The 25,178-nt window shown below is 37.1% G+C and overlaps 2 protein-coding genes across 4 annotated transcripts in view; one reads left to right on the forward strand and one right to left on the reverse strand.

Annotated features, from left to right (window-relative positions):
• Nucleotides 1–529: 529 nt before the first annotated feature.
• On the forward strand, nucleotides 530–16,274 carry LOC125240485. The gene is made up of 9 exons (XM_048148379.1): nucleotides 530–765; nucleotides 959–1,172; nucleotides 5,958–6,079; nucleotides 7,036–7,214; nucleotides 7,808–7,980; nucleotides 8,296–8,428; nucleotides 8,768–8,932; nucleotides 9,720–9,878; nucleotides 16,129–16,274. Exons 2-9 carry the CDS (start codon nucleotides 1,014–1,016, stop codon nucleotides 16,272–16,274), a joined length of 1,236 nt encoding a protein of 411 aa, XP_048004336.1. The 5' UTR covers nucleotides 530–765; nucleotides 959–1,013.
• Nucleotides 16,275–21,624: 5,350 nt separating this feature from the next.
• Nucleotides 21,625–25,178, reverse strand: part of LOC125240626 (eukaryotic translation initiation factor 4 gamma 3-like) — a 92,284-nt gene continuing 88,730 nt past the window's right edge. For all 3 annotated transcript variants that reach the window (XM_048148603.1, XM_048148602.1, XM_048148604.1), the window contains 2 exons: nucleotides 23,758–23,859; nucleotides 21,625–23,069 (listed from right to left, as the gene is read on the reverse strand). In XM_048148603.1, the coding sequence (XP_048004560.1) occupies nucleotides 22,990–23,069; nucleotides 23,758–23,859 (182 nt within the window). In that variant the 3' untranslated portion in view covers nucleotides 21,625–22,989. The remainder of the gene's footprint in view (nucleotides 23,070–23,757; nucleotides 23,860–25,178) is intronic.

The raw sequence follows: 25,178 nt of genomic DNA on the forward strand, positions 1-25,178 counted from the left end.
CCACCTTAAGTCCAGAAACAGAATCACAGAATTTGTCAGTGTCAAGTGTCAATGTCACTGTATAGTCACTGTGGTGAAATAGCCCACTTAAGCCCACTGATGATTTATTTATATTTCGTCCATTTGATTTATATTTGATTGATCGGCTGGATGTCACATTAAACGTCATCGACTTCAACAATTTGTGCTGTTTTACCGTTTAGAATTTCCGCATTTTGATAATTTATTATAACAACTCCTTTATTTAAGCAATTTTATTTAAAAACTATGGACCAAACTGAAGGCGAGTACACTACCAAAGAATTACATATTCACAGAGCTGAGTGAATACTGCGTAAATCATATTCATGGAGTCTGTGCAGAATCAAGGGTTTTATCATAGGTATTCGTTCCCAATTCTGATCATTCTACGGCTCCTTTCTGTCCGCGCAGACTCTGTCGCGCTTACAGTGGTAATCTAGTGATAAAAGCCGTACTCCCTATTTTGTCCACAACTTATCATACACGAAGATTCGATCTATCGAGGACATCTTGGTATTATCTCTGGGAAATCTCCCAGATATTATCGTTTTTTGTTCCGATAGCGGACTGCAAATGTGCGAAGATAATCGGACATCTGGAAGCGGTCCGCTGGCAGCTGCAGCCACGCGACTACCGGCCGGCGGCGGGCGCGCTGGCGCTGGGCGACTGGACGCGCGACCACCACGTGTGGCTGCACTACGTGCCCAGCGCTGAAGGCTTGCTTCCCGACGACGACGTGCTGCGGTGGGCCTCTTGACTCTCACTTTACCCTAAGCCTCCAAATATCCTTTTACAGTGCTAGTTTGCCCCACGTCAGTTACACCTATTTTTACAGTGAATACCTACACGGCCACCCCTCCTCAGGCACCCCTTCCACATAATAATATTAGGTTGCACCAAACTAGGTCCAAACCAACTACCAATATGATATATGCAGAAGTACGGACACGCGGTACTGGAGCATCCACGACGTGCAGCGCTACTCCGAGCTGATGCTGCACTGCGAGAGCGTTCTGTTCACGTGCCAGTACCCCACGCTGCGCATGCCCTCGCGCCTCGGCGCGCACTTCTGGAGCTCCAACACGGCGCTCAAGCTGCCTTCTACACTTTATATGAAAGAGTTCCATAGAGCCATGGAAACTACCTTAATGGTTAGAATTGCGACATTGTTATGTTGAACTTGACTACAAAAAATGTACATGAATCTAAAATAGTAATTACTTATATATTATATAGGTACCTACGTACCTCTAGAAACTCGAATATATTTAATGAGATTATAAAAATATAGTATAATATTAGGTACAGATGTATTGCGAAAAGGGTTTCCTTCGGAAACGTTCGTATTTGTCATGCTAGTTCAGTCAATGTCAGTACATCTTGTACTGAGACTGACTGAAATAGCATGACACGTTCGTACGCTTTCGTAACAATTCGAAGGAAAATCTTTTCGCACTACATCTGTACATTGTTAGAATGGCTGTTAGTAGAGGAGTTGTACGAGGATTTGTATGGGAGGGGTCGTAATAATTCCCACAGAACCGAAGTTTGGTATTTTAGGGTTCCGTAGTCAACTAGGAACCCTTATAGTTTCGCGATGTCTGTCTGTCCGTCCGTCCGTCCGCGGATAATCTCAGTGACCGTTAGCACTAGAAACTCTAGAAAGCTAAAATTTGGTACCAATATGTATATCTGTCGCAGGGAAATGGCCAAAACAGAGATTTGAACAAATCCCTAAGGGATATGATCAAATCACGCAGGATGACAAAATGGCGAATCCATTTCATCATTTCTCTAGAAAGTTTCAGGCATTTGACCAAATCCCTGACTGGGTCTAGTGAAATCACAAAATCGGTCAACAAACGCGCCACGTTTTGTCATTTTACTAGATTTGTTTAGGAATTTGATAAAATCCCTGAACCACGACAGTGAGTTGACGAAACGAACTTATAAAGTCAACTAATTTTATCATTTCCCTAAACAAGTTTAGGGATATGATAAAGTCTCAACTGGAATATGGTACCTACATAATATGGTGAATTGATCAAATCTCTGAACTGGTTTCGTGAAATGACGAAGGCAAGAATCTAATACATCATTTACCTACAATTAAGCGATTTGATCAAATCTCTACTGCTAGATTAGTGAAATGGTAAAATAAAATGACAAAATAGATGTTAAAGTTCTTTACTAAACAGCTGGTTTAAACGAATACAAAGAAATGTGAAATGGATTGTAAAGGGCTCGAAACGTAAGAAATACAGACAACTTAATCCGTTTTAAGTCTTTTTAATAAACAAGAAAATAAGAGAAAAAAAAGTCAAAAACAAAGCTAAATAGTACATTACGATACAAGTGCGTAAAAAACTAGTTACATATTACCTTTTCGCACGTGTATCGTACGACGATCGTATCGTACGTAGGTACATTACGATAAAAAGGAAGTTCGAAACGAGTGGCGATAAATTTACGACTACGAGTTACGAATTTCCTTTTCGCACGTGTATCGTACGACATTTTTCAGTAGAGATGGCCCTCCGAAGTTTCGACCTGACATCAGTACAGAATAGATGGTGTTTTTATACGCACTAGTGCGAGAAGTGGTTCATTATTTGTCAGGTCGAAACTTCGGATGGCCATCTGTACTGAAAAACATTGTACGATACACGTGCAAAAAGGAAATTCGTAACTCGTGTCGATTTAAAACACGACCGAAATCGCCACTCGTTTCGAACTTACTTTTTTTTCGCACTTGTATAGTAATGTACTATTATTTTAATTTATTTTCTTATTTGTTACAACATTTTGTAGATTTGTGGCATCTCGAGTTACACATGACGTTATTTTTTTACAAGCACATCTATTTGTTTTGCACTTTAGATTTTTCACAAGAATATTTCTTGAAACCTTGCCCACCGAATAAAGATAACTTGGCTGCTATTTCCCGTAGGCTATGCTTCGTAGGAGGAACTACTGCAGTAAATGAAGATGTACTTGGCTGTAGCGCGTAGATGCATTGGATCTCTCAACGGAACCTTGACTGGCCGGATGTCTAGGCCGACTGTTTACTATTTTACAAGATGGCCACAGGCTTGTTAATTCTTGTATGATAGAAGCCGTGAACTCACGACCATTGTCGCTCTGAACTCTGAAGTATATGTGGGTAACCTACTTCCAAGAATATTTTTAGCAGTTCCAGCGCCACTTCAGCGGCCCTTTCAAAAACTCTAGTACTATCGAAGTAGGTATCGAAATAACGTACCTCGATTTTAAATAATGCAGCATTTTATTTCTCCCTCCATGTCCAGTAAATTGATGACATGTTTTAAGTATGTCATAAAATTCGTCCATAGAAACGACTTTCACAACAGTTTCAGAAACTGACTTTCTCTTCATAATCAAATATTTTTGAGTTCCAACCTCCATGAGATCGTATTTATTTCCATAATAGTACTGCTTATTTGTCCGTGGTATCTTCAATACTGGAGCTAATTTAAATTGTTCGATAGCCCCGATAGCTTCTGCAATCCTATCACGAGTCCATAGGGGTTTTTCTTTACCTTGTATTGTATGTCATTAAAACATGCACTAATAGTGTCATTTAACTGTTTTTCACACACAAACTGGGTCGGAGATTGATTTTTACTAGGGTCCGAAGCCATTTCACATAAAAAACTTGAACTTTTCTATAGAAACCGCGCGAAAATTAGTGACGTAATATTTGTTTACTTGCCGCTATTACACTAGCTGCGTCAGCTGCGTGCGAATGCGTCGGAGCCGGCCGACCGGGAGCGGGGGAGCGGGAGAGGCGGGGGTCAAACGATCACGCGAGCGAGCGGATCAGTCTGAACTATGGTCAGGGGCGGCTCACTCCGCGCTTCTATCGCCGCGCTACAAGTACATGCTGGCGGCCGCGAATTCGCGGCCTAATCAGGGGTGGCGCGCGTTCTCATAGAACGCACGTTCGCACTTTGTATTGTTACTTTACGTCGCGAGTTTTTTTAAAGTTTTATATGCGATGTCCACGTGTGAATGGCTAATAATACTTAGTTAAATAGACATCATGAATAAAATAGGACAATCTTACACAGATTTACTATTGATTAAGTCCCACGGAAAAGTTCAATAAGGCTTGTGATGTTGGGACTTACACAAAAATATATAAATACTGTATAATATACCCAGAAAGTACCCAAGACTGGAATATAATAGTATAACATTTTATCTGAGTAATAATTGGTTTTAATAGGCAACCCTATCGTCCGACGCTGCGCACGTGCGGCTCGTTTCTTTGTTAGGATTTTGTAGGCATTTAAAAGGCGGCATTTCGTGAACATCAAAGCAGTGAGCCTTCTGTACTTGTACTATTATATATTCTGTGCTATGGTTGAGATTTTTGTCTTTTCCCTGAATTGGTTTAGTGAAATGATAAAACTAGTTGACTTTATAAGTGCGTTTCGTCAACTCACTGTCGTGGTTCAGGGATTTTATCAAATTCCTAAACAAATCTAGTAAAATGACAAAACGTGGCGCGTTTGTTGACCGGTTTTGTGATTTCACTAGACCCAGTCAGGGATTTGGTCAAATGCCTGAAACTTTCTAGAGAAATGATGAAATGGATTCGCCATTTTGTCATCCTGCGTGATTTGATCATATCCCTTAGGGATTTGTTCAAATCTCTGTTTTGGCCATTTCCCTGCGACATATCAATCACGCTGACAAAGTGGTAAAATAAAAAGTGAAAAAAAATGTTTTGTTAGGGTAGTCCCCTACATGTAAAGTGGGGACTGATTTTTTTTTTCATTCCAATCCCAACGTGTGATATATTGTTGGATAGGTATTTAAAAATGAATAAGGGTTTACTAAAATCGTTTTTGATAATACTAATATTTTCGGAAATAATCGCTCCTAAAGGAAAAAAAGTGTGCCCCCCCCCTAAAACTTTTGAACCGTATGATTAAAAAAAATTAAAAAAATCACAAAAGTAGAACTTAATAAAGACTTTCTAGGAAAATTGTTTTCAATTTGATAAGTTTAGTAGTTTTTGAGAAAAATACGTAAAACTACGGAACCCTACACTGAGCGTGGCCCGACACGCTCTTGGCCGGTTTTTAGTTCTTTGTGTGTGTCTTTTTGACATACTAAAAATATAGTAAAATATATTTGTGTAAAATGCGTTTTATCGACCGCCAAAATTTGTATGAAAAAGTACTATGAAAAAAAAAATCCTAAAATTTAAAAATCGTCTCTGGTATCAACTTATGGGGAATTAGGCGGCAAATAAATTTATAGCGTTGATGTTTAGCAAAAATATGACAATTTTCCACTATTTTGATTATTTTTGATAAAATAAAAACTGATAAAAATCATAAATTTGATGAAGGGCAGTGATTGAAACATAAATTTCAGCAATGTAATTTTTTTCATAGGTACCACACCATGGTAAATACGGGTACGATCCGCCTGGTGATAAGCAGTCACGGTAGCCTATGACGCCTGCCACTCTAGAGCCTCCACATGCGCGTTGCTGGCCCTTTAGGGCACCTTTCCACCAGAGATGCGCTACGTGGATGTGTTTGATATCCACCAATCATGTTCATTGTTCCACAAAGCATAGCGCTAGTGAGAACTAAGCTGATTGTGGATATCAGACGCATCCATAACACAACTCTCCTCTACTATGTTATGTCATCTCATCTGTCAGTCCAGCACGGGAAGCATGGTCGCGCGATAGACGATAAAATAGCAGGCCGTCCCTATCGCACTATTTGTAAGTGCGATAGGGACGGCCTGATATTTTATCGTCTATCGCGCGACCATGCTTCCCGTGCAGGGTCATAATTAGAGGTAGGTACATAAAAACGTGCGACATAAAAGTTAGGTAGGCGGACCTTACGATTTAACACTACATATAATTATCATTATCCTTTTTCTAGAAAATGGAATCTGAAGATGCACAAATGGATCGTCTTATTATCTCGGATCAAATAGTCAATGTTAACTATCTTGATTATTTTAAGAGAAAAACTTTTTTTCGCCTGCTTAATAACATCATAAGGTATGACTGAAAAATCAATCACAACTTAGGTGCCTTTCACTAAAGTCGGGTAAGTAAAACTCAACTAGGTAAGTACTAAGTATCCGAAATCATTCTAGTATATTACGTAGATACATAGTAAGTATACTTCACTTACTTACTTACTGCGATGGCTCAGCGACCCGAAGTGGATCTTGGCCTCCGACACTAGATTCCGCCATTCGCTCCTATCCTGTGCGATCTGATGCCACTCAGTCACTTGAAGGTCACACAGGTCTTTCTGGACCTCATCGATCCATCGGTACCTGGGCCTTCCGACCGGCCGTTTTTCAGTAGATCGCCACAAGTAAGCTCTTTTGGCCGCACGATCCTCTCCCATCCTCTCCACATGGCCGAGCCATCGCAGACGAGAAGAATGCTCTCGCCGATGACGTCGGGAAGAAAAGTAATGTAAAGTATAGCTACTTTACTTTTTCAAAATTAGTGAAAGGTCGTATTTTGTCAACTAAGTAAGTATAAAAATAAATAAAATAAATAAATATTATAGTACATTCTTACACAGATTTACAGATTCCCACCGTAAGCTCAAGAGGCTTGTGTTGCAGGTACTCAGACAACGATATAATATAATATACAAATACCGGTATGTATCGCTTAAAAAGATTTTGAAGAGCATTCGATTTTTTTTTGCATAAAGTTAGTGCTCTTTGCTCTCACGGGGTTAGATATAATTATTAAAACGATGTGGACAGGAATACATTGAGCGACGGATAAAAATAAAATTTTATTGAAATGATTGGCAACACAAATCCCTCATTACTGCATTTTGCAAGAAAAGTCACCAATCAATAGATCAACTCGTGGGAACAAGTTGCTTATTATAATCAAACAGTGAGATTATTATAGGAAGGCTAACGAAGAAAACGTTATTGTTTGCCTGGAACAGCGTATTGCATTGCAAGAATGGTATGTTACAGTTTGCAGGAGCAGCTGCAGCTGGTGTCGCTGGAGAACCTGTGCTGCTCGCGGCTGGAGGGCGCGCGGCTGCTACAGCAGCTGGCCTGCTTCACCGCGCACTCGCTCAAGTACCTGTTCCTGTGGCGCTTCGTGCTGCCCAACGAGAACCCTATCCTTATCAATTACACTTACATCACTGGTTAGTTTGATAATTGACGTTATCTGGGTAAAGGGACCTTAATGTCGATGATGCTTACGTCCCGCGGCGTCTTACACGAACATCGCTCATAACGCCGTAAGCGCTATCGACAATAAGGTCCCTTTACCAGATAACGTCACATATTTCCTCTGGTGATGACGACTATGCCCAGCAGGGCCGGATTACCTGTTAGCCCCACAACTCCCACAAGGTCCGGGCCTATATGTATAATTAGACACAGGTAAGCTAAGAGTGTGGCATAACCACTATACCATTTAAATATTAAATACACGTACAAGCATGTACCTACAGACATAACAATAAATAATCACCGTAATATTTACTTATATGCATATCTACCACGTACCTTAAATACTACAATATTAATGGTATAGGAGTAGGTGCCCCGATCAAAAGGAGTTCCTTCCTGAAATTACAAGTGCCATGCTCGGCAAGTGGCTTGATCCCCGCAGTAACGGGACATAGAGCAAGGCGCAGTAGAATTAGGCAATTCCTTTACTACCTAAGTACCTACATATACTAGCATTTATTAGTTCGCTATCAATCAGATTGTTATTGTGGTGGGCGTGCAGGAAGCGGGCAGTACATCCCCCGGCCGGAGACGCGGCGTTGCTTCCTGCGCAGCCTGGGCGAGCTGCGCAACCTGCGCCTGCTGGCGCTGGAGTACGCGCACCTGGCCGACGCCACGGGCGGTGCGCTCATCTCGCTCATCACCGTGCTCAAAAGACCAAATATGCGGTTACAGGTAAACCAGATTCAGCTTCGTACAGTCTAGGCCCCAGGATACCAAATGCCACAGTAAGGATCCGGGCTCAAGTCTTCGTGAATGACTCAATCAACATCGAGTCTTTGCTAAACACCTCATCTCCTTGTACCATATGTTTTGTAAATAAAGAATTTTATTTGTTATTATTAAAAGCTCTTCTGAAATCAAAAATACCCATAACTGAACCTAAACGATCACCCCTCCAATTGCTCAATGGGGACATAGGGACAGTTGAAAATATCTGATGCACACTTAAATGTAAGTTAAGGATTGTCGAAAATTGCTTAATTATAGTTGATGTGCCGAGAAGACCAGATTCCCGGGCGCGCAGACCAGTCCCTGGGTGCCGGTGGCTACGTCATCCCCGACCTGGCTTGGAGGCGGGTCGCCACCACCTGTCCGGATCTCTACCTGCTCATGGCTTTCTGTAAGTGTAACATAACCTGGCCTCGAAACTTTAACACATTCAACCCCACACTCGTAATTTTACATACTAAATAACCCACATGTGCAAGATTCGAAGCGCTACAGCTTTATGCATTGTTTTTTATTAAATATTCAAAGTAAATTAAAATTAACTTTTGAAGCAAAGTGGATGATTGCGTGCAATTTTCTACTTTAGTATTTCACGGTAAGCTCCTCTGTAGTCAGTCGATGTTGGACAAATTACACTTTAATTTCGTGGCAAACGCGTGGCATCACGACTGGACTCAAAATGCAAAGTTGTTTTAAACACATAAGTTTAATAGATTGCTGGTGATTGCAGACCGCGTTCGTGACTACGACAACATCCGGCGGTTCCTATCTCCGAGCATCCCGCTCCGCGAAGCGCACTTTCAGCTCGGAATAGACCTGACGCAGACCCAGAGACAAGACTCTGACGTGAGCTGCATAGTGCGCCATCTTGCCTACAATTATGCAAGCACTCTAGGTTGGAAAACTATTAGCCCTAATGGTCTAAGATTTTCTTTTAGAATAAAATATCTTTATTTCGAACAAACAATACTAATAATAGCTAATTATTTTGTCCTAGCCTATTTTTGTATTAAATAAGTAGGAATAAGTAAGGTCAGTTTCGGGTAGACCGTCTACCCAGAAAGACCGTCTACTGAATATAACTTTTGTATTTATATATCGATCACTTCTTCACCTCCGAAGGTATACCAGTTTTTCATCCTTAATCCATTGGTCTTCAATAGATGTCCCTAATAGGACGAACACTAGTATAACAAAAAACTTGATTCGTGTTTCGAACTCGACCATCGAGTTCAACATGGTTTACGCAAAAAATCTCCACTTAAATATCACGTCAATTCGTCACTCCGTTTTGCCGTGAAAGGCGGACAAACAAACAGACACACATACTTTCCCATATATATCTATATAACTAGATCGCTCGCGTTAGAAAGAGACAAAAATTAGTCTATGTCACTCTCCATCCCTTCAAATATCTCCACTTAAAAATCATATCAATTCGTCGTTCCGTTTAGCCGTGAAAGACGGACAAACAAACAGACACACACACATTGTATGAGAACATCGACGACGTCCAGTTTAGATACTACCCGCTCGGTATGTATCGACTCTAGGTATAGTTTGCTACTTTGTGATTTTGTCGCATCTGTATACTCAATATTTTATTGCTTCATGTGTACAAATGTTGTGTTAGATTTTATTAACGTTGCACTGGCTGACTGTTCCTGTACTACTGTCGGCAGCGGCCCTGAGCATCCACCAGTGGCGTTTCGCGGTGTTCCCGCTGCGACGCGTATTCGAGCTGATGCCGCGGCTGGTGCGGTTCTTTTACGTGGGGCGCGTGCAAGATGAAGTCGACCTCAAGCGAATGCTGCACATCATTGCATGCGGAGTTTGCGACAGTAAAAGACAACGAATACAAAACACCTACTATTTCTATAATTATCGTAGATTTAGGTAGGTAGGTAGTAGCGTTGAAAAAACCGGAAAAAATCAAATGATTTTTCCCAAAATTTATGAATTTTTCGTTTTTTTCAGTATTTTTCGGGTTTTTTAAGAAAAAAACAAATACATTATTAAAATTAGTATTTTATTAATCACTCTCACTCTCATCATGTACTGGCGCTCAACTGACCTTGGCAGTAAAAAAGGCGGTTAGTTTGAAAAATATAGGGCTCACCGGCGAATTGTCTTCATAAAACGCGTGCCTTCTTAAACCTTGAAGTTGGCGGAATCATCGACGACACTTAAAAAAATATTGATAATGTAAGGGCGAAGGATTAATTCCCATAGAAAATTCGAATTTCGCGCCATTTTAGTGCCAAGATTTGTAATATTGTCTTCGGTTACCGCGATAGTTACTCATGAAATAAAACATTTGCAATTTGTTTTTTTTTGTCAATTTTGTGTAGATTAATTGTTTTTTTTTAACATAATAATTTTAAATTTTTTGAACATTTTTCTGTCTTTTTTTCGAAACGTCGGGATGAATTTTAAATTCATTATACGCGATTTAATCCGTTTCCATAGTTTTATTTGCCAAGATTTGGTTGACCGTCTTCAGTCATTTCTGTTTCCATGTCGTCGGTGTAGCCCGTTTGTAGATGCAAATTCGCCCGAATAAAGATTAATTTATAAAATCGTTCGGGCAATAACCGATTTCTATGTCTGGTATGTGTCCGTCCAAACAATGACAAATTTCTTTCATATTTTATGTATTTTTTTTTTAATAAGAGCCGAAACATTCGCGGTTTTTTTCCATAAATTACTGAAAAAAACCAAAAGAAATGGAAAAAAACGGGAATTTTCCGGCTTTTTTCATCGCTAGTAGGTAGAGAGCTAGAGTTCAAGTCCTGCTAAAGTAGCTAAAGACTGTATCGTTAAGTATGAATACAACTTTGAGTAGTATTTATTTTCTATTGTATATTCTTCTTGTAACTTGACATGGGCTTAAAGTGCCATAATAAGCATAGCTGGGCATTAACTCGTTAATCCGTTAATCGTTAATTAACGAAGTTAACATTTCGATTAACGGATTAACTTTTAAGTTAACTTTAAAAAATGTTAACGGACTCGTTAACTTCCGTTAAATTTATCCGAGTCCGTTAATCGTTAATCCAGCCGGGCAGCGCCAACTGCGCTGCTAAAAAAACGTCCTGAACGCTACTATAAAAGCTCGAAGTACGGCAAATCCTAGATTTTACCGATGTCGATTGGGAAAAGCCCGAAATATTACCTAAAAAAGTACGGATTGTTCACGTGGGTTCGCTTTTACAAACGTTGATTCGGTGAATCCTAATTTACCATGGCGACTGTTATAGTGATAGGGGAGCAAATCCGAGCCCTATTTACGACCATCATTCACTTCCCTAGCCTCTACCGCCCCAAGTGCCCCAACAGTCCTATTAACACCACCAGCATCACGCTTCCGCCTGCTGTGATCTTGCAGCTCTCCTGACATAGCTCTCGGCAGTAGCTCAGGCGATCACAGCCTTCCACATGCAGCCTAGAGTTCAATAGGCTTGCTGTACTTCGGGCTTTTACAGTAATACTTATAAAATACATTATAATGGATTACAGATACAACTAAATACCTGCAGTAAAATTAAATTTTTTTTCACGTGTTAACGGATTATCGATTAACTTTAACTTACGTTAAATTTTTCGAAATGTATCGCTTTAACGATTAACGAAGTTAACTTTTTTAGTAACGGATTAGCTGTTATCGAAGTTAACTATTTGATTAACGGTGCCCAACTATGGATGTATGCGTTTTGTCCAGGAAACTCGACATAGGTATAGTTTAGATAACATTGACTTAATCCTCTCGAGTACCAATTACGATTTCGGACAAATGCTACTTAGTAAGAGTTCTCACGCGTTCGAATTCAGAAAATTGTCACTGAAAATAATAAGCAAGTCACTGTTTTCAACCGGTATTTTAGTGTAAAATCCCGTATGCGAGATTCAAAAATCGCCCTCAAGGGCCCACAAGGGGGATGAAAATTTTCAGTAAAATAAGAGCATGTTTTCATGAATATTTGACGTGTCGTGAGTTCATTTCTGACATGAATATCAAAAATAATCATACTTTAAATTTAAGGCTGGGTTTAACCTTGTTAGTGACAGAAATAAAAAAGTTCGTATAGATACATTTTCAATGGTATAGTAGGTATCCTTAAAAAAATCTAGATGCTGTTTTGGGTCATGTTCACGATTTAATTACAGGATTATAACGAAAATTGAGGATATGGATTGGAAACAAAATTACGTTAATATTAAAGAAGAACATACAATAGTTACAATAAAAATATTTTAAACAAACAAATAGGTTGATAATAATGTTTTCCCCTCACTAGCTCGGAAACACGTGTTTTGTCCTTTAATACCAGCGGGTAAAAACGCATTTTATCCACTAGTGGGTAAAGTAATTTGACCTTGAATAAAGTCAAATTAACTGCTTTAAAATTGACAAAAGTAGGTGAATCTAGTAACAAAGATGATTTACCACCTGCGGAACTACTGGAAGCAGTGATAAACGCATTTTTTGCGTTGTAGTTTCCTCGCTATAGTGAGGGGAAAAGTTTTGTGTTACACTCGGATGCAAATGTATTTTTAAAATACAACTTTGCCCCCTTGTATAACAAATAACTATTTTGGCCTTCAAAATGACAATCGACAGGGCCGAACCACAGATTAATAATAAGTTACTAACGGCCGAACCCTCAAATTACTATTTAAAGCTACAAGTGACATACCTAATATTGAAGGTAATAAGGGCTATTAATATTTTATACCCGACCTTTAAATAAAATTGTAATATAATCGCTACTCTGAAGTATAATGAAGTGAAGTGCTTACTGACATGGCATTTTGACTATCGTTAAGGTGGTTCGCTTTCCATACAAAAAACATCTCCCATTTAGTCACCGCACACTACAACTAAATAAAAAATATGCGCATACATACATCCATCGTCGCGGTATTGAATGAAATACATTGTTTCATACAGAAATCATGGACAAATCCATGTAAATTTGTTATTAATTTTACGTAAATGTGCGTGCCAAATTTTGTGTACAGACACAGAGCCGTCATATTTCGCGCATTTTTAGTTGACATTGTCATCAGTGACACTTGGCTCTTGACAAGTAATTATTAAAGATATTGGTTTAGTTATCTCAAGCAGACTCAGAAATAATGACGCATTTTGTCAATAAAGATACATATAGTGTATTTCAACACTGCTAGTGTAAATCGAAATGGCGTCTCGGTCAAATGCACCGACTATGAAGCAGGAGATCCCGAGTTCCATTCCGAAGTTTTTTTTAATCATTTGAACTTTTTTTGGATTTATTAAGTTTTTTTTATATTTTTTTAATGGAATATTTTACTATTACTATATTGGTTTCCTACTTTTTATTTTCATACAAAAATACAATACAATCCTTTGTTATGCCTTTGTTGATAAAATAAAATATTACACGTCAGGTACATAGTAGGTACTAGGTACATAGGTCATAGTGTGGGCATAGTATTAGTAATGTGCTGTAGGTACTCCTTGCATTTACTGAGCTGATTTACCTATGTTATTGTTGTGTGAATGTTTTTCTTCAACAACTAAATAGTTATGAAATAAAACTATGGAAACGGATTAAATCGCGTATAATGACTTTAAAATTTATCCCGACATTTCGAACACTTTACAGCGTTCGTGGTCAACGGGTGACAGAGGAAAAATTACAGGAATATGTATGTAATGTATGTGGGTAGCTTTTGCACATTGTAATTTTTTCTCTGTCACCCGTTGACCACGAACGCTTTAAAGTGTTCGAAACGTCGGGATGAATTTTATAGTTATTTGTTATACAAGGGGGCAAAGTTGTATTTTAACGCCGAGTGTGGAATTGAAAAACGAGCAAGTGAAAGGATTCTATAGTTAAACCGCGAGCGAAGCGAGTGGTTCGAGAATAGAATCCTGAACTTGGCGAGTTTTTCAACACACGAGAAGTAAAATACATTTGCACCCGCGTGTAATACAAAACTTTTCTCCTCACTATAGCGAGGAAATTACAACGCAAAAAAACGCGTTTATCACTGCTTCCAGTAATTCCACAGGTGGTAAATCATCTTCATCACTAAATACCTACATCCACTTTTATCAGTTTTAAAGCAGAAAATTTTACTATATTCAAGGTCAAATTACTTTATCCACTAGTGGATAAAGTACGTTTTTACCCGCTGGTATTAAAGGACAAAAGACGTGTCTCCGAGCTAGTGAGGGGAAAAATTCATTATACGCGATTTAATCCGTTTTCATAGTTTTATTTCATGAGTACCTATCGCGATAACCGAAGACAATATTAACTAAATGGTTACAAATTATAATTATCATCAATATAATCTGGTCCAGAAGTACTAGCTTTTGCCCGCGGCTTCGCTCGCGTTAGAAAGAGACAAAAAGTAGCATATGTCACTCTCCATCCCTTCAACTATCTCCAATTTAAAAAAAAAAACACGTCAATCCGTCAACAAACACATTATCTTTGGTGAAACAACGAATTCTTCCACTTCAGATTATAAAGTAATTTGACATTATTATTTATATTTAAATAATTATGTATGTCTAGCCTAATTTCGTCGGAAACAGCGTGTTATGTAATGGCGTCGTTGGTGAACAGTCGTCTATCACGCCGTGAAGCTGCGTTCGAGTCCCGGGTTTGTATCAACTTTTTGTATTTTTTTGGATATAAATTTTCTATTTTTTTATTGATCGAGCAAGAAGGGAGAGCCGAAGGTATCAATTTTATCTTAGAGGACATATTGATTTTCCATCTATTAAGTTAAGATATAAAACACAACTTTTAATACCCTCGCTCAATATAACATTTTCTCGAAATTACTCGTTAGATAAAAAAGACAGAAGTCCACTTGAGTTTTTAAAGCATTACGTTACTCAGTTAACTATTGCATTTTCATTTACTAAAGCGATTTGAATACCCTTGCTCAATCGAAAATAAACAATTAGAAAAAAAAATCATTTGAATCGTAGTATCAATAATTCACAAAACCACACTAAAATTTATCTATACTTTTTCGAAATTTTTAAAATATCAGATTAGGATAATTATGTTAGAAATTCTGAGTTAGACGAACCCAAAAATTATTACGATTTAAGAGAATAGGTTTTTTGTGGATTCGAACCCACTCCACTTCCATGCAAATCATGCGATGCCACGTATTTACCGCAATGCTATTTAAACAAGCTGTCGCCGCGTGAAATTATCGACTAGAAGGAATACAAAAACGCTGTTTGCATGTGTGAGTGGTACTTAAAAATAGTGTAAAATAGTCAATTAAGAGGATTTACGTTACAATAAAAAGTTTAATGTTTGTTTTAATACATCAATTTTAATATTAAATGTTCGCGATGCATACTTGAAAGTATATAAATGCCTGTACCTACGACTTCACAAAAAAAATAAGACTGATAATTTGCAGATGTAACGCCATCTAACACAGCCTAAGCTTCGCGTAACCTAGGCGAACCACCTTAAGATTTTAATATTTAAAGGAGGCAAAACAATATTTGAAAAAAAAAAATATGTAAATAAATCACAAAAGAGTTACTTTAATTATAATAAATAAATAAGTATACTCACATTCTTATGGTTTAATACTCATTATCATTAGTTATTGAACGCCTCTCGTAGGCCTCGTATTTAAATTCCATTGTCCGTCTTTGGGTCACAGTTTTTACAGTTTTACATATGTGTGCCAAATCTCAAGTTAATCAGTTTAGTACTTTCGGAAAAATTTGGCTGTGACAGGCCGACAGACAAACGCACGAGTACTGATGTGCCGACGGAAAGTTTCCAAAATTCTGAAATTTTCACATAGGAAACTTTCTACACTTTGTATGGGCAATTGTATGGATGGAAACTTTCCATTTCATAAATTTAAATTCCCTTTATTTTTCGTGAAAGTTTCGTGAATTTTTCAAGAAATTAAGGTTTTCTTGGAAAGTTTCCGCAACTTGCACATCACTACGCACGAGGGTTCCGTTTTTTCCTTTTTGAGGTACGGAACCCTAAAACTGCTAATAATGTAGGTATTTACACAAAACTTAAGAAATGTATCCTTTTTTTGCAGAATTGAAACATCTGAAAATACAAATTCAAGATGAAATAGAGAAGCGCGATTATTGGAAAAATGTAATCGAAAATATTTTGGAAGAATATAAGGATATAATGACAGTTTTAGAAATTAGATTTGAACTAGAAATTTATAAAAGTTAAATAAAGTAATAAACAGAAACACTCCGTTTGATCACCTATCCTCCTAAGAAACCTAGGTATCTGGGGGCACGGCAGTGCCCCCGCCAATTCAAGCAAAAAGAGGCACGGCCGTACCATCCTTTTCTCGAAACATTTCAGACCATTTTCAACCCCCTGTTACTCCGTTCTGGATAAAACTAGAAGCCTCAATTTTCAGCACCCAAGTAGTCATTGTATTTATAAACACAGTATATTCCACATTAAATTTGAACCAATAGTTTAGGAATAATTACCTACTAGCCAAAGTTTCTTAGTTTTGTCACTCACTGGCTGACTGACACACGATCATCAATGATAATAAGACACTTCTAGTACACTTGGAAGCTTCAAATTTAGAATACAGTTACCCCCTTATTCATAAACGTACTCTAAAGTTATCAAGCCGATAAAGTTCGGTTGTCCTTTTCTATCACACCAATACGCCGGAAAGGGACAAACGAACTTTATCGGCTTGATAACTTTAGAGTACGTTTATGAATAAGGGGGTTAGTGTTTAGTGTATAAATCACACAAAAATTAAATGTTGCAATTTCATTCCAGGTTTTCAGATACACCAACTGCATAAATAACTTTGTAATCTCATATCAATATATGGGATTACCAAGTTATAGTTGATTTACAGTAAATAAATCCGTGTAGGTACCTGTCTATGTAAATTTATACAGATACCCGATGTCGTGATGGGTTGAAAATCTCACTACCCCATTTCCTTACATGGTGGGAGTCGTATAATTCAACTATGGGATATGGGTTCCATTGTGGTCTAGACGAATAGGCTGACAACCCCTTCATAATTTTGCCAACAGTTGCACTGAAACGAGGTCGTGTGCTCTGCGTACCCTGTTGGGAAATACATGCGCGACTTTATGTATGTATATAGATATGAGGGCGAGCCCTCGCCAAGTACAGCAAAAATTTAAAACAAGTAAATTGCAATTCTACCTACATCACCAACTTCATATACCCATATAAATAGTTAATATCTGGGCGACCGAGCTTCGCTCGGTTCTATTTTAATATATCACGTCTTTAGATAAAAAAAAACTCTTATAAATACAAAAACTTAAAAAAGACAAAAAACAAAAACTTAATTTCTAGCCGGGATTCGAAACCCTGACACCTACGATCTATCTGCGTACATTAGACCGACCTCATACGACTGAGCTAAGCGGAATCGATGCGCGCACGGCGAAATTAAGGACCATATTTTACGTTTACAAACGCGAAAGAAAAACTCATGAAAACTCGAAAATTCGCGTTTTCCAGGATCTAAGGCTACGCTAGATCGATTTTTCACCCCCGAAAACCGTGTGTGTGTGGATTGAGTGAGCACCTTCCGAAAATAAAAAAAAAAACCGGCCAAGTGCGAGTCGGGCTCGCGCACAAAGGGTTCCGTAGCAGCAAATATAATAAACTTATTATGTCAATTTATACACCTGGTGTAGTATATTTTTTGATCTATCTTATAAGGTTCAGCCATCGTTTTCAGTGTAAGCACAATAACTTAACCAAAATTACAGTTAAATCAACCTATCTCAAAAACTATAAGAGATACTTTGATCAAACCAAAAATCGTTGAAAGAGTTAATTAGCATGCATCACCTCTATTTTTTTTAGAATTTTATACCCCGTAGTTATAAAAATAGAGGGGGGGGGGACATACTTTTTACGACTTTGAGAGCTGATATCTCAAAAACCGTTCACTTTAAGAAAAATGTTTTTTAGAAAACTTTATATCATTTTAAAAGACCTTTCCATTGATACCCCACACGGGTATGTACATCGAAAAAAAAATTTTCATCCCTCAGTTACATGTATGGGGGCCCCACCCCCAATTCTTATTTTTTTTTTTACTATTTAGTGTCATAATTTTGTAGCGGTTCATACAACACATATTCCCATCAAATTTCATCACTGTAGTACTTATAGTTTCCGAGTAAATCGGCTGTGACAGACGGACAGACGGACAGACGGACAGACGGACAGACGGACATGACGAAACTATAAGGGTTCCGTTTTTGCCATTTTGGCTACGGAACCCTAATATGCTGATCATTTAGTAAAAGTTCTAAAACAATTGTAAAACGAATCTCTGAATTTGTAAAAAGATAAATCAAAAGATACAGCCATTAACATGTGCTCACTCAGTTCTCACAAACTACCAACGAAAACAGTGAATATATTCATTTAACATATAATATTTATATACTAACATTTAGTAAAAAATAGGCCAACCTACCTCTATAAATATTAGATCACCTAGTGACGTATTTAATTTTTTACAAATAGTTTCTTATGCTCACTCAATCCTCACACTTTTGAAAAGCCGAATTTTGATGAAAACATAAGATTTAGACCGCTATTATATGTGTATAGTTTAGTAAAAGTGAAATGGGAATTTGTAAAATACAAAACGAACCACTAACGTGTCAGGTTTATTTATAATAAATTTTTGTAAGTGCTCACTCAGTCCACACGTTTTGAGAAAGTTAAAAATGTAAATATCTTACGATCTGTAGCACCTAAGACACTCGAAAGTACTTCAAAATTTAGTAAAAAATTTTACTAAATATCCACCATCTAATATTTTATATTCGTTGTCTGGTTTTAAAGATATTCAGACATAACTTTTCTCATACAAATGTATCAAGTAGGGTGACCACACTATGTCGGCTCCTGATTTTCCCCACCTTCCCATTGTCATATTGAGATTAGGGAGTTTCGTTCAATTTTGGTATTAGTTTAATATAAACTATTAATATTAAACTAATACCATATTCATTCTCCATCTGCAAACTGTTTTTAGGTTATGTTCTTGGCCTAGTGAGGCCTAGGAGAATGAATATGGTATTACTTTAATATAAACTATTATCAAAATTGAACGAAACTCCCCAATCTCAATATGACAATGGGAAGGTGGGGAAAATCAGGAGCCGACATAGTGTGGTCACCCTACTTGATACATTTGTATGAGAAAAGTTATGTCTGAATATCTTTAAAACCAGACAACGAATATAAAATATTAGATGGTGGATATTTAGTAAAAATTTTTACTAAATGTTGAAGTACTTTCGAGTGTCTTAGGTGCTACAAATCGTAAGATATTTACATTTTTAACTTTCTCAAAACGTGTGGACTGAGTGAGCACTTACAAAAATTTATTATAAAAAAACCTGACACGTTAGTGGTTCGTTTTGTATTTTACAAATTCCCATTTCACTTTTACTAAACTATACACATATAATAGCGGTCTAAATCTTATGTTTTTCATCAAAATTCGGATTTTCAAAAGTGTGAGGATTGAGTGAGCATAAGAAACTATTTGTAAAAAATTAAATACGTCACTAGGTGATCTAATATTTATAGAGGTAGGTTGGCCTATTTTTTACTAAATGTTAGTATATAAATATTATATGTTAAATGAATATATTCACTGTTTTCGTTGGTAGTTTGTGAGAACTGAGTGAGCACATGTTAATGGCTGTATATTTTGATTTATCTTTTTACAAATTCAGAGATTCGTTTTACAATTGTTTTAGAACTTTTACTAAATGATCAGCATATTTTTTTTTTTTTTCGGAAAGTGCTCACTCAATCCACACACACACCCGAAAACCCCCACATAACAAATTTCAGCGAAATCGTTAGAGCGGTTTCCGAGATCGTCGGTATATATAAATAAATAATATCTGGGCGACCGAGCTTCGCTCGGTTCTATTTTAATATATCACGTCTTTCAAGTGTCAGTGCCACTCTTGGCAAGAGGTTGAAAGAAAACTAAAATTGTGACATTAAATTGTGATTATTTAATTATCCATCAAAATTCTAATTTGTGGTCATCTGACCCGTAGTATTTCTTCGCAGGCATTTAATTATTTTTATTATAATAATTAAACGGTACATTTGTTTTTACTGATCGATGAGCAACAGTTAGTAAATATTTTTTACTAGTAGACTTTAGCAATTGTCTATTTAACAACCAATTGTTAAGTAAATTGATTTATTTTTATGACAAACGTTTCAATTGAGGGACCACCTTCAATCAATCGAAACTTTGGTTTGGAATGGCATCTTTGACAAACTAAAGCTTGAATTTACAATGATTCGAGTACTTTTACTAACTCTCAGTCACACCTATACTTTAAAAAATAATACTATTGTTCTCTCTTAATGCGAACTTATCGCGATCGATTGAGGGACCACATTCTACATGACATTTTTTCGTATTGAGTTAGCAGAAAGGAGTCACAATTAATGAAATTAGTTTTACAAATCTTTTACTAAGAGTAGTCATTTACAGAAGTTGTAAATCTGAAGTGGATTATGAAATATGGATACCTGACATGCACGACCGAGGGTCCACCTTTAACCGAATGTAACTTTTGAGTGCCTACTTTTACAAATTATTGGTTGAATTTACAATCGTTTGAGAACTTTTACTAAAGACTGACACATTCAAAAGCTCGAAATTCTGTGAGCGTCAGAATGGCGGGTGTACATCAAGCAATCCTGGTGTGGTATACGTCAGGAGTTAGTGCTAGCAATGTGCCAAATGTGCGCCAAAATTCGAGCAATGTGCTCTTTGAACTCCAGAGATATTTAAGAAATTAATGACACCCGCCATTCTGACGTCAGGTTGGCGGGTGCACTTCCAGTTCTAGCTAATGGCTGCCTACTCAAGGGTGAAAGTACTGCCTAAGGTTAGTGCTCGCAATGTGCTTCCACATGTATGAAACACAAACTAATTCAGAGAGCCGTTGAAGAGTAATATGGGATTGAATAAATATATCTATAAGTATCACTTTTTTGTGAAAAGCGCCTGCATGTTAATGCTGCATTGCAGGCAATGAACATTGCTATTTTATTTCAGCAGGCGTTATAGATATATTTATTCAATTCCATATTACTCTTCAACGGCTCTCTGAATTAGTGTGTGTTTCATACATGTGGAAGCACATTGCGAGCACTAACCTTAGGCAGTACTTTCACCCTTGAGTAGGCAGCCATTAGCTAGAACTGGAAGTGCACCCGCCAACCTGACGTCAGAATGGCGGGTGTCATTAATTTCTTAAATATCTCTGGAGTTCAAAGAGCACATTGCTCGAATTTTGGCGCACATTTGGCACATTGCTAGCACTAACTCCTGACGTATACCAAACCAGGATTGCTTGATGTACACCCGCCATTCTGACGCTCACGAAATTCTAACGTGGACCCTCAATGGGAACGCACATAATTATTGAGCAAACAATATTTTTATGATACTAACGGTACGTCGTTGTCGTACGCCGGGTTGTTATAAAAACAGTTATTTTTTTTTTCATAAAAAGTTTATTTACATAACATACATATTAACTGACAAGAGTAGCTATAGTAATAAAAATAAACTCAGTAGCGGAGTCAATAGGGAAGTGAAAGACGAGGGGCATGAGGGGCGGCCGGCAGCCGGCACCAGTCGCCTGATGCACGATGGATTTTACAAAACCACGGCTAACTGAGCCACTATAATATAATTATAACTAAACAATAAAATATCTAATAAAATAAAAAGTTACAATTTATAAAGGCATGTACTAATTGCAATCTTGAAGAATTGAATTTCAAGGAAATAGGTGTAAATTGTTAACGAAATTCATTCATTGGGTATGAAGATACACAAAACCAAATGAACAACGGCCAAAATAAAGTTCTCAATGTTCTTTACATTTTAGAAATTACATCTTTATTAATTATGTCTATATCAATAAAAACAAAGTGATATACATATTAAATATTATAAAACCGTTCAACATGTTGACCTCATAACATAGTCCAATTACTAGGATTTGGAGACAACCATCATTTAACATAATTGTAGGTCTCTCTAAATATTATTTTAATATTACGAATGATTATTGCTTGGATTGTAAATAACGGCCATGTGGCGTTTATGTCGACATTCATTAATGATTCTGTTCAATATTTGCAGCACATATTCTATGAACTATCTCCCCGTAACATATGTTCCATATAAAATATTTACTTTGCTTTTCTATACTAAATACTAGGTTTTATAGAAAAAAATACATGTCGTATTGCTTCATGGTTTGATTCTTACGTTTCGAGTGTATAAAAATTATATAAAACATAAATTACAAGGGAATTGGGGATACAGCCAATATAATCATCCGATTTCAGACTACGACAGTATAGTTAAGATATGTAACTGTAACTTTCGAAAGCCTGTTTCGCGTTAGCATCATATCGCAACTCATCATACATCTGTAGACGTAGTTCATCACAACTATGAAAACAATATTTCGTCCTGCAAGTTTACCAGATAACAACGCAAATCCGATGTATTTAATATATACGTTGTTGCTAATAATTTAAAATTAATCCATCCCAAGCATAATTATTCTCAATTATAGTTTCAAAGTACATAGTCATTATTAAACATTATAAATAACTATAGCTTTAAAAAATATCATACAACTTTTCTAGCCTTGTTAGTAAGCATTACATAATAATATAATCTATTATTCTATGAATTCAGTGTAGGTTGATTCTAGTATATAAAAATATAGAAGACGTTGTAAGCGGATGCGTCAGCCGCGTGGGGCGCGTAAAGCGCGTAGGGCGGCAGCGGCGGCGGCGGCGGCGGCGGCAGCGCGCCGGCGGCGGAGGGGGGCCCACGTCAGTCCTCGCTGCACGAGTCCTCGTTGTCCGCTTCCTTGATGTTCGTGAAGAACGACGTCAGCGCCTTCATCATTACCGCTACAAATACAACCACCCGGGTTAATAACTCTTATTCTCGGCAGATTAACTTAGCTAAACTAAATGGTAGTTAGGGTACGTAGAGTATTGAAAAACGTTTTAGTATCCATTTCCGCTAAAGCAATGTTGCATCCGAATGGGTTTCGAATTACAGTCACCAACTACAACATCGCACAAAAACCGCAAAAATATGTGACCCAATCTTATTTCTAGAGCCATAACACCGTGTCAGATATTTATGCAGCCTTCTTTAGTACGATGTTATTGACGGTGACTGTATAGGGTGGTTTAACCCCCTTATTCAGAAACGTTCACTTAAGTTATCAAGCCGATAAAGTTCCTTTGTCCCTTTTTATCACACCAATACGTCGGAAAGGGACAAATACTTTTTTATAGGCTTGATAACTTTAGTAAACATTTATGAATAAGAGGGTAAGTATTTAACAGATGGTGTCAACATTCGTCTAGGTATCTAATGAACCCTATGAATCTATAGAATAGTCTGAAATTATTGCTTTTTTCAACTTCGTTACCAAGAATATCCCATAGAATACAATTTAAAATAAAACATTGGGGAAACTGCTCTAAAAAAACAATTCAGTTTTTGGGACCAAATTTTAGTAGGCTTTTTATACGTAGACATTAGACAATAAGGATACTGTACATGGATTAATATATATTTGTTTACCTTTGCCTTCGAGTTCCTTTTGTGATTCTTCCCAAGCAATAAAACTGTCCACTGATATTATGTATTGTTCATGTAAATATTGGAAAATTTCTAGTGTTATGCCTGAAACAAAAAAATCGTTATAAAAGTGCGTTATAAATACACTTAGGCTGTTTTCACATTATCCGATCCAATATCGGATGTTGGACCGACATCCTACATCAGAAAAACGCTTCCGATTGTGTCGGATGTCGGTCTGACAAAACGCATTGTTCCAAATCAATGAAGTATGATTTTATATCAAAAAATGATAACAAAAAGTTTAATACTTAATAATTGTATCGTTTAACTTCAAACCTGGGTAAATCCATTCTACTTTAAGGTTGAATATATAAAAAATATAATATGATCTGAAATATAATCAACCTTATAACCCTGTGTTGAAGTTAAGCCACACAATTATAAGCACTATATTGTAAAATTGAAATAACGAGCATAAACGAGCAAAAATAGTCGGATTGTCAGGTCAAATAAATAATTTTACTTTTAAAGCCTGACAAGATTTTATTTGACCCTGAAAGAGTGTCGCTATAAACCGCTTTCATATGGCAATAATGTGCCGACGTCATATGTAATGGGGACAGCATCTACTGGTTACCCGACAATATTTGTAGAAAATTAAAAAAGGGTTTTAGAGAATCAAAATTTAACAAGCAAGGTTTTAAGACTCGCTACGTCTTTCCGCACAGCCAAAACTCCGCGAATCTTGTGCCTTAATCGAATTTATTTTCTTTTTGCGTAGGACCTTGTTTTGTACTGGTGGCAATTATGGAACGGCCACCTTATTTCTATAAATATTTTTTACGGCAGAGCTACAGAGAACTAAAATAAGAACAAAAATATATTAGGCTAAATAGAAACCAATTAATCAATACAGGAGAACCGCACTATAAACTGTCAGTACCGGACATGTCAACAACCGATTTTAGAACATTGTTATTATGGAGATTAGAGGGAGGAGCGAAAGCTTTACGTATCAAATGGGCACATATAAAAGAAAAGATCGGTGGCGCTGCAATCACAGGTACATATGTAAGGGGGGTTTGACAATCTCTTAGCCTTCTCGGTAGTAACCCCGCCTACGGAGCAAGAGGTCCCGGGTTCAAATCCTGATGAGAGCTTTTTTAATTTTTACTACAGATATGTTTTCCTTATTTTGTTATTATCCAAAATTCTTGTTACAACTTTAAAATTAAATTTATGCGAAAATAAAGGAAATTTCATTCGCAAGACTTACAACATTACCTAAGATGGGGCAAACAATGTAAATGAGCATATCATAAATAAAACAGTAACTAAACACAATTAAAATACACAAAAAGAAAATTAAAATAGAAAAAAATAAATAACAAAAAGACCGCTGTCAGGATCGAACCTGATAA

Source organism: Leguminivora glycinivorella, chromosome Z (genome assembly GCF_023078275.1).
Source record: "Leguminivora glycinivorella isolate SPB_JAAS2020 chromosome Z, LegGlyc_1.1, whole genome shotgun sequence".
Lineage (NCBI taxonomy): Eukaryota > Metazoa > Arthropoda > Insecta > Lepidoptera > Tortricidae > Leguminivora > Leguminivora glycinivorella.